Source organism: Phragmites australis, chromosome 8 (assembly GCF_958298935.1).
Source record: "Phragmites australis chromosome 8, lpPhrAust1.1, whole genome shotgun sequence".
NCBI classification, from domain to species: domain Eukaryota; kingdom Viridiplantae; phylum Streptophyta; class Magnoliopsida; order Poales; family Poaceae; genus Phragmites; species Phragmites australis.
In genome coordinates this window covers 11,590,038-11,600,947 of record NC_084928.1, presented here as the reverse complement: position 1 = coordinate 11,600,947, position 10,910 = coordinate 11,590,038, and the positions used below count along the sequence as shown (strand labels likewise).

Sequence of the window (10,910 nt, the reverse complement as noted above, 5' to 3'; positions counted from 1 at the left end):
TGGTCTCGTGGAGCACCTATGGAGTCTTCATGGAGCAAAGTAGAACAAATGTGAGTCATCGTAATGTAACGTAATGTGAGTTTAAGTTATGTCAGTTGTAATGTGAGTCATCATAATGTAATATAATGTGAGTTTAAGTTATGTTAGTTGCAATATGAGTCATTGTAATGTAACATAATGTGAGTTTAAGTTCTGTCAATTGCAATATCTCAATGGTATGGTGGACACTAGAACATCTCAATTTACAGGACGAGAAACTATAGGACCGAAAAGAAATGCACTGTGTACAGTATGGAACTCTAGAGTATGCATTATGGAGAGCTATGAGCAATGTTTGCAAAACAAATTTAGGCCCCAGCATCCCTGATGTTCCATGGTACATGATTTTTGGATGAACTGGAAGGGCTGCAATAGCTCACGGAGCTTCAGAAGGAACTTCATGGCAAACAATAACATAGTGGTCCGAAGTGGATGGAACAACATTGTACTGACCATATCTGGCAAACAATCCCACACCGATGAGGCTAAACAAAGTGTTATTGCCATCAGTGATGGAGATTCAACAGTAAACAGAAGTTAAAAAGATATGACCATAAAGGGAAACAATTGGGAGCATAGGAACTCCAGGACAAGAAAAGGCATGTGGATCCGCATAGACCTCGAAATGCATGTCAGGTTACGGTATGAAATATGCTGTCACACAAATAATGATAATATATGGGGGAAAGGTAGATAGTGCAATTTACCTGGCGAGATTGGAGAGCAAAAATGGCGGCAACAACTATCAGGAAAGCTAGTATCATAAAGGCAATAGCATAGTTTACTTTAGCAAATATCGAAGGTAGCAAACCATCCCTTCGAAGCCTAAGATACAAACGTGACTGCTTACAATTAAGGAGGAGTGCACAAGTAGATCAATTCCATTGAGGAAAACCTACCAATCTGGTCAGAGATTCATAATCAAGTTAGAAGCCATACCAAGCCAACAAGAAGTGTTGTGGTAAGCCCAGTGGCAGGTCCAATGCTGATCAATATAGTAACAAATTTCAATCCCCTTGTAAGCAAAAGCCTCAGCCGAAGGAGCATCATCACCAAGTAATGTATATGGCACCATGCTAGTAATGACCAAGCATACATCAACAAATAATAACACACATGCTAGAAGGCTTCCTAGAATACCAATGGGCAAGTCCCTACAATGTGCATATCCTTGCTTCAATCTAGATGACTAGAATAGAGTTCTTGTAAATCCACATAGCTTCAAAGTATTTCAAAATTATTAGAAATAAGTAGAAACTAAAATGAGTCCTCCCAAATCCTTCAAAAGTAGTTTGCAAAGACATAATCAATGAGCGTCTACGGGTTTGGTTCGGTGGTGTTCCACTGCACCCGGATTGCCTCATGTCGCTTCCTGTAGTACTCTTTAAGGGGTCCACTCACACTGTCCAAGTCGATCTTCATTATATGCTCATCCGCATCATCTTTGCGGATGGATGTCTCCATACGCATGACAACAATGTGCTCCTTATTCAAATCCACCATAATCTTTTTTGTTTCAGTGAGCTCTACAAGCTAGGTTGCATACATCCCACCCGACATGGTAGGCAGAGATGTACTGGATGATGACTCATGAGCCTGTGTAGCTTTAGCTGCCTGCCTTCCAATGAGCTTAGAAATCTCAATAGATGCGTTCAATGCTGCGCTTATCGGCACATCATTGGACACCGTTGGGGTGGATTGTGCTTCGGCTCCCTCTTGCATCTTCTGCACATTCGCAGCCTCATGCACGTGTCACTTGGGGTGGTCGGCAAGCATGACCCAGCAGTGTGCGTATGCGAACGCCTTTTCCTCAATCTCCTTGTATGTCGTGCCAGCACGTGCCATCTGTGAAATAAGAAAAACAGGAGTGAGTCACTGAAGGTTCCAAATTGCTTGTCAACAAGTTTTTTTTTTGAACTAAGCGGTAACAAATTCAGGAGTTCAGAGTGTACCTTGTCACGCACATTGGTTCCACTAGGATTGAGCTGCTCCACCTTCCTAACGTTCATCACAAACTTGCTAACTGCATCTGTGATGAGCTTCATGTGGTTTATCAAAGCCTTGTTTGACCTTGGCATCATAGATAACTTCCTATACGTGTTGAAGTACTTGACGATCCTGCCCCAATACGTCTCCTTAGTTTGATCAGTCCCACTATAAGATCCTAGCTCATGTTTAACCGTGCAGCCACAAGCAGCTCATCCTCCTCATTTGTTCACTTTGTTCGGTTCGGCTTCGGTTCTGCCTTCTTCTTCCTCTTGGAGATGGTCACATTCTTCATTTCTGTATCATCGCTACCCATGCTGAACTAATTGAGCTCCTCATCAGGTACAGGCTGCAACCAGGAAGTGGCCCATCTCCATCGTAGGTGCAACAATGGAGGGCCCCCCTGCATCGGTGGCCCCGACCATATCATCCGCTGCACTCCGTCCTAAAGAAAATTCTCATAAAACGGATCCATGGAGCACCTACACATCACAAGGAAAAGGAACTTGAAGATAATCATCTATATAAAAATGCTAAAAACTAAGAGAAAATCCCCTCGTTCCATTAATTATAGTCTCATTCTTATGCTTGAAATGTTGTGCAAATGGTACTATGTGCATTGGCAAATACTTTTCAGCATTGCAATAGAAAATCTACTACTCTAGGAGAGGTAGCACTTACTCCATGACATACTGAAGGAAAATGCACTACATCATCTCATCATGACATGCTCCATGAAGAAGGGCAATGACGGCCAGTGTTTTGTATTCAGATGTATTTATTAGTTTTTTTTCCATGTTACAGGGAAATCTTTCTTGCAAAATTGCCTGGAGTAGCCAAGATCATAGACTCATTTGAATATTCCATGCGGCCACTTGTGTTTATATATTATTTGTGTATTGACTTTATCAAACAATTTCAACCTTGCATGTGCAAAAGCTCATGTGACCCACTAATTACAATCGTGTTATGCTAGCTCAATTCTTAGTGGGATCAAACATGCGAATGATAATAAAGTAGGCCACATTGTCTACTATTTGTAATGCATTCAATAAGGTGGAGTTTACTACTTCTTCCTCCTAATGGATTACGGAGTATAAGACCAGCAACTAGAGGTTAACCATAAACCTAAAGACGTCCTGACTGCCTTGACTCGACCAATTACAAACAACTAAGTAACAAACACCTGACCCGACTACAGCCGTCAGGAACGATCGGATTCAATGAACATGCCATCATCCGTACCAACACACAGTAGGCCATCCGAGTTCCTGTCAACAGGAAGGACTTCGTTGTTATTAATATCCTTCGATCTCGATGCTTCCTCTTCCACTGGCACACTGCTATTGTCAGCCAAACCAATATGGTTGGGCATGACACCACCGCACAGAGCATCCTCAACTTGGAACATGAGCTACTCCAACTCCATCATAATGGTGTTGACCTCCAGAAGTGCTTTGTTGAGCTCCACGATAGCAAGGGTGTTGTCCAGACTCAAGTTCTCAATGGCTAACTTCTTCAACGTGATAGCTGCCTCTTGCACATGGTCCTACATCTTCGACACAAGAGCAGCAAGCATTGTGACGTCCATTTACAACCACGGAGTAGGGAAGTCCATAAGCAAGCAAATAGCCAGAAGTGCTTGCCTACAACTTGGATCTACCCCCACCACTCCACCACTCCAGACGCCGGATCCACCTCCAACACTCCCACCGGATGACCGACCTACCCGCGACGGCACCTGAGGCCATGCACAGCACGAGCGACGAAAACCAAACCCCTCCCCTTCCCCCACCGGTGGTGCCGCCTGATGCCTGCCCAAACACCTCGACATTCCCAACCGCCACTCCTCCCCCTACTCCGCACGACAAGGCACAACCGCTCCTTCATCCGATTTGCGATTCTACCGCAACACTGGCAGATCCAAAAAAATTTCTACCACCCGTCGTCGCTTGTTGTTGCTGCCGCACCTCCTCCGGTGATGTCGCCACTTCCCTACACACATGCGCTTGGATCAAGCCTCCGGGAGCCCCTCACGGCCGCCTTCTCGCACGCGCCGCAATCGCCGCCCCTTGGTTCCACCTCTTCCGCCTGAGCGCACGATCTCACGACCCACTCATCGTATCTACAAAGGGATAGGAGAGAGAGTCTCGCACCCCTATGAACCTCTCTCTTTCCCGTCCTGCGCCGACCCTCGATGGGCATCCCTTGGAGCGCCGGCTTTGTTCCCTTCACGATCTCTTTCCCATTGCGACGGGAGGGGTACCGCGAAGGGAACCCTTGGAGTGAAGGGGATCCTCTGACTTCACTAACCAGTGAAGTCATATTACTTCAAATCAATGTAGATCGTTGGATCTTAGATGGATGAATCGGATTTTATGCTATGCAGGGAGGTCGGGGGGCATGGCGGCGGAGCGAGGCGACGGCGAGGCGACGAGGCGGCATGGCGAGGCGACGGTGCGGGGGCAGGACACACGACGGTGTGGTGGGGCGGGATAATACATGTCGTGCTTGTGTCGGTCCGTGCCCGTATTGAGTCATGTCTGTATCGACCCATCTAAGTTGAGCCGTGCCGATCTGTCGTGTCGAGGCGTCGGCTCAGGTCTGACCCAGTTAACCGTGCTGTGCCGTGACTAAATTGTGCCTATAATGCCGTACTGAGTTATATCGTGCCTGAGTTATACCTATAATATCGTGACTCGGATTGATCCAATAGTCAACCATTTGGACAGCATTAGCAGAGTCCGCTCTCTTGTATTTTACTGTTCCTATCTCACCTCGCCCCGTGAAGTGAGGATTTCGATCCCCTTGGAGTGGTCTGAGAGAGAAGGCACAAACCATCAATCCTCCCGGAAGCCAAGCAGAGCAGCAAACCCTATTTAAACCGCGGCGGCTCTCCCTCCCGCAGACCCCACCCAGATCCGACCATCCACACCACGCCACCCCTCGCCGGCGCCGCCCCCTTCGCCTGCGGCCAGCGCAGCGCGGCCGCCGCAGCGATGGTGTACGTGGATTCGTGGGACGAGTTCGTGGAGCGGTCCGTGCAGCTCTTCCGCGCCGACCCCATCGACGTACGCCGCGACCCCGATCCTCCCCCATTCCCCTCCCGCACGAATCCCTTGCGCTTCGGTCTGTGTGCCCGATCTAACCTAACCCGCTGCGCGTGTCGGCAGACCCGCTACGTGATGAAGTACCGGCACTGCGAGGGGAAGCTCGTGCTCAAGGTCACTGACGACCGCGAGGTACGGCATCCGAGCTTTTACTCAGATTAGCGGTTATTTTTGTTGGTTCGGGACATGTACCACGGGTAGATGGTGTGGTTTAGATGCCGATTATCACGCGTGTGGTTGTACCGTTAGCGTGTTGCAACATAGAATTGGGCCAATCGAGGGTCACGATGGATTGTGCGCCTTGACAAATGCGGGCTTACATGGAGCAATTCTGTTGTGTTTCATGAGGTTGTTTGGTGTGTTGATTGTGTAGTGTGATAACTGGATATATAGCAGCAGGTGCTCTGAAATTCAGCATTCTGAAAATGTATTGGGCTATGGGTAGCATCTGTTTGAGGATAGGAAAGATAAATAGGCTCTTATTCTAATTGTGTCTGAAATAACTCTTTGGTATCCCAAATCATGTACTACTGTTACCAAATGCGGGCATGCATGATTTTCCTTTCAAATTGAAGAAATTATTATTGTTTAGAAGGAGGGCAATCATTCTTCTTCCGGCTAGTTAGTTTTTGGATGAGCATTGTATATGAACTATTTTGTGTCAGTTAGATGCTGAAGGGCACTATTTTGTTGAGCTAAAACTTGAAATATGCTTATTCTATTGGGGAATCCTTTACACTGCACAGCTTCCCATGCTCCTGTAGACTTTCACAGATCCTGGAACTTGGTATCTGTCTGAACTTCAGATATTACTTTATAGTATATATGTAAAACATCTGTTTTTATAACTCTTTTGAGTAGTAATGTAATTTCTACACCAGTTGCTTCACTATTCTGGAGCCTCCCTGCTTCATATTTGACTGCAATCAAATGTAACCATATGCCATATGGTCTGTAAGCAAATTGGGCTAATGGTTAAATGCAAATATTGGAGTTAGGTTGGCATATGTTTCGTAGCACAAATTTATGCCTGTAAATTGCCTTTGTACAATAATTCTTCTACAATATATTATTGAATTGTTAGAGTTCCGTAAGTATGGTTCACTTTCAGATTAAATCTTTAATTGAATAAGCATTTTATTTGAAAAAAAATTCAGCTAGCAGATGTACTTTTTTAGTTGATGATTAAATGAAAGGACACTGAGTATAGAATGTCCTGAGCTACGATATACTATATGTACTGTCAAGAAAGCACTTCACTAACAGAACCTTCAAAATGTGGTATTTGGGAATATTTTAGCTATAGTTTTCATTAAAGATCAGCATTGAGTTCTATGTTTGGCTCAGATATAAGAAAAGAAAATTAGCAATTGCTTTTCTCTGCATTGAGTTTATTGAATATTTTTCCAAGTCCTGGATCATCATTTACTTGTAATCTTAATGTCTTTAATCTTGACAATGTCACCTTATAGTTCCATGTCTTGCTTTGTCCAATTCATTACCTCTATTGTATGCATTATTTCATTCCTTCTGTTTCTTGATCTGGCTAAAAAACGAAGTTTGTATCTTGCACACACCACAATTTATTGTTTAGTTTTGATTTAGCTGCCAGGTGTACAGTAGTATGACTTTCAAGGTGTCAATTATTATCACCAGCTTCTCAACACGTTTTCTAATCCAGACATGCTCATCATATATTCATATACTTGTCTTTTATGATCTCTGACTGAGGTGACAAATTATCGAACTACAAGTTGTGTTACCTTGCGCTCTTCTGTTGACTTTTCTGATTGGGAAGCTGTCACTGTAAGAGTTCCAACTTAAAGCGAAAGTTACTGTCTAATATCTATTCTACTATGAGTAACACAGAGAGATTTCATTGTAGTGCAAAGTTTATGACTGATGATGCTTGTAGCCAAATATACGAGGCAATGAACTAGGATTTATATTTGACTGTTATCTTTTGTCATTGTAGTGCAAAGTTTATGACTGATGATTCTAACTATATTATTAAACAAAGTCAGAAGAATAATCACACTACAATGACAAAATAGTGGGTACTGACTGCATATATGAAAAGAGTCAAAATATGGAATGGAAAAGTTCCTTGGATTTTGTTGTTTGCTGAATTCCTGCTCCTGTTTATCAAGTATTTTACTCTGGCAATGTACCTTCTTTTTTTTCTTTTGCTTTTAAGTGTCCTATGCATTCTTGTTTTTCTGCTTATAATGTATTTAACTATTGCATTCCTAGTATTACTCCCATTCTCCCAGTGATGTTGGTTATTAAGTTTTTACGGTGGTATGAAGTGTTACAAATACGAGCTTGACTGTAGTACTAATAGTTCAGCAAAATATTATGCTGTATATCGGGAGTTACATTAGAATTTAAATGAAGATATCCAGCGATGGAAAATGTCACACCATTAGTTTACAACTTTTCTTATTAATGTTTTCTTGCTTGTTTTTTCTCGATAGTGGAGCCTCATAATGTGCACATTTTTGGGTAATGATGCTTTCTTTGACTAACAACATTTGAGCAATTTATGGTTGCAAATAATCCATCCAAATATGAGCATATCAATACCTTTGTGCTAATATCAATGTTATGCTAACCTTAACTAAAGAATTTGGTTGCTAATTATTAGCGGGTACTAAGTTTTGATCCATAGCCCAATGCAATGTCATCATTGGGCTTCATGCGATAGCCATTGTTGCACTTGCACATGATTAGTGTATCTATTAAATAATTTGCATTAAGAACTATTCATTGCATAGTTGCCATGGAGGTAAGGCGTGGCGAGGCACCTGACTACCTTTACACCTTTTAGGTGAGTATGATGTGAGGCAAGCTGACACCATACAGGGACGCTTAGTGATGCAGTGTCTCTGCCTAGCCTCCATCCCAGCACCGCCTAGGGCAGGTCAGAACACCGTGTAGCGATCTAGCAAATCCGCTGGCGATAACCTGGCCTTCTGCAGCAACAGCATGGGCTCCGTGGTGACGGGGATGGGGATTGCGGCGACTGCTTAGTGCTTGAAGCCACCGCCTCCTCGAGCTCCGATCGGGTTTGGGGTGCGTGGATATGGGGCTGCATCGAGTCTAGGTGCACGGATCTAGTCGGCTTCCTTTCCCGCGAGTGCTCTTGCTCGCAGCTGCCTTTCCATTACGGTGTCATAGCGTGATATGGCGACGCCATATTCTCCAAGGCGGATGCCACAGTTGCATTAGGCGAGACAACGGCTATGGTGTTCACCCATGAGCGTCGCGACGCCAAATCAACGCTTTGGCAACGCCAAAGAGACGCCTTAACAACCATGATTCATTGTTTACTTTTGCATGCTAATACCGCTTTTGGCGTCGCCTTAACAACCATGATTCATTGTTTACTTTTGCATGCTAATACCGCTTGTTGGAGATCTTTTACATGTGAAGTTTAATACTCCCTCCGATCCAAAATATAAGTTGTTTTAGGAAGAAGTAAGATGACGTTGCTACCCTTCAGTTAATGATATGCCTATTCTTTTAATACAAGTCTTGTACACTCTCTCTCCCTCATTAACTAGGACAATTAAGTAAGGGTAAAACAGGAAAACATGGTGAAAATGTGCCTCGAAACTGTAGAGCAACTTATATTTTGCACATAGTGGAGAGGTCTAAAACGACTTATATTTTGGATCGGAGGAAGTAGGATCATGGAATACCTTTATTTGACATTTGAAAGCTATGTAAATATCATCAAGGTAGACCCAAGGTCATGAAGGCCACTATTTAGAACAGTGATCTGATGCTATTTGGAAGTGTGATAACAAAACATAGACTATAGTGAGCGCTTAGCGGTTCAGTATGCCTTGAAATTTAAAAGCGTTTATTGCAGCCCGAAAAATGTTATTTTATGTGGCTCCTAATGAAAGTGGGTAAGAGAAGGACTTGGTGCGTGTTGAGTGATTATGATGGCTCTATTGAGAGTCAGAGATTATTACTTGCCAAGAAATAGAAAATGGTTTAGTGTAGAAGTATGTAGCTATAGATTGGCGTGGTTGTGTTACAACTGGAACCTTGTTAGTATTACATTTTGTGGAATTGGATGGAATTAGACTTCTTGTGTGCCATTGCCCCTTTTGTTATGATGCAAGTGTAGTTTATAGTGCGTGGAAGTTCTCTTGTGCTGTTTGAGTCACATAGTGCTTAGTTACTTAAATTCCTTTGATCCTTTGATAGTCCAAATTACCGGTGATTCAATTTATAGAGATGTGTTCTAATATGAAACGGTATACGGTATACTATGAACCTAATTATTTACCTGTGCACTTTCGTTTATAGTTCATATTGCACGTTTAGATATTCATTCTTTTAATTGTTAAACACTCATAAGACCGCTTTTAAGGCAACATGATGCAGTAGCGCTACTAGGTGGGGTGGTTGCTTGCAAACCATGTTCGGCTATGTAGAGGGATACTGAATACCCCAGATACCCCACATGTATCTTTTTAAACAAATGAATTTGGATGTCTATTCTTGAAAAAAAAATCAGAAATATTGTTATGCCTCATGTTATCTGTTCTCTGGCATGTGGTCAATTTTTTTTAGCAGCAACTGCAATGAATGTAAGTCCTGACTGATGTATTTTATCGTGTTACCTAAACTGTCCAAAATAGTTGTCACGCATTAAGATATGCTGGCTCATTTTGTACTTAGTTGCTCGTACTATACATATGTACTTATACTTTTCTTTTCGTAAATGGATTTTCTGGAACTTTTCATTTCATCAGGACTATCCTTGTACTTCCTGTTATCTATTCCCTTGCACATGCTCCATTAAATTTTGCAGCAAAAGTACATATTCACTGTCTGTTGTTTATGCCTGTGTTACATTAACTGATCAACAATGCTGTTGTGCATTGAGATAAGCTTACTTATGCAAGGCATTGTTTAAGTTAATGGTGTCATCATTTGCTTCATTTAGCTAGTGTTTTATGTTGATTTTTATTTGCAACAGTACTGGAGGTGCGGCTCTTAATGTGTTGTAACTCGTAATGCCAGAACCATAGACTTGCCTGTACTTGAGTTGCTTCGTACTTGTTTATTACAGGAGAAAGTATCTTCTTCAGGAGCCTAAGCTGATAAAAGTATACAACAATATCAAAACATAGGCCTGTAGCGGTGTAACTTATTACTACTTGCTTGAAAGATCATTAATTGCTAACTATGTAATATTCTGGCACACTGCATATAGTATGAAGTTTGACTGAAATTAAGCACCAACACTTCTGCAGTGCTTGAAGTTTAAGACAGATCAAGCTCAAGATGCAAAGAAGATGGAGAAGCTAAACAACATCTTTTTTGCTCTCATGACTCGTGGGCCTGATGGTATTATTCCTTGTTTCTCCAGGGTCACGATAATTGGAGATCAAGTACCGAATTGTTTCACTAATTCGGGTTCCTGTTTTTCTATCGTGCAGCTGATATCAGTGAAGTTTCAGGGAAGGAACAGGCAGAACAACATCAATCAAAGAAAGGACGGGGCAGAAGGCAGTAGTTTCTGGTTTGTTCCTGATTTGTTTCAGAAAATTCACAACTGGAATGTTGGATGGACATTTCACTAACTCGTGTTGTCCCCGCGATGTTACTCTGAAGGAAATTTGAGCAGTCCTTGGACTTTTCCTGGTACAGAATACCGAGAAACATATGCACACTATCATGATTGAGAAACGCACAATCATTGACATTTTATTTCGCACATGCGGTGTTTATTGGTTTTTTTCGGTTGAGGAA

The 10,910-nt window shown here is 42.6% G+C and overlaps 1 protein-coding gene across 1 annotated transcript; it reads left to right on the top strand.

Annotated features, from left to right (window-relative positions):
• Window positions 1–4,759: 4,759 nt before the first annotated feature.
• On the top strand, window positions 4,760–10,910 carry LOC133926629 (signal recognition particle 9 kDa protein-like). The gene is made up of 4 exons (XM_062372648.1): window positions 4,760–5,096; window positions 5,199–5,267; window positions 10,412–10,505; window positions 10,598–10,910. The coding sequence occupies exons 1-4, from the start codon at window positions 5,025–5,027 to the stop codon at window positions 10,672–10,674; spliced, it is 312 nt and encodes a 103-aa protein (XP_062228632.1). The 5' UTR covers window positions 4,760–5,024; the 3' UTR covers window positions 10,675–10,910.

Bases quoted from the DNA above. Each gene is read 5' to 3' on its own strand.
- LOC133926629 (XM_062372648.1), top strand. From the start codon at position 5,025: ATGGTGTACGTGGATTCGTGGGACGAGTTCGTGGAGCGGTCCGTGCAG. The intron at 5,097-5,198 runs GTACGCCGCGAC...GCGTGTCGGCAG, and splicing joins TCCGCGCCGACCCCATCGAC to ACCCGCTACGTGATGAAGTA. The intron at 10,506-10,597 runs GTATTATTCCTT...TCTATCGTGCAG, and splicing joins CATGACTCGTGGGCCTGATG to CTGATATCAGTGAAGTTTCA.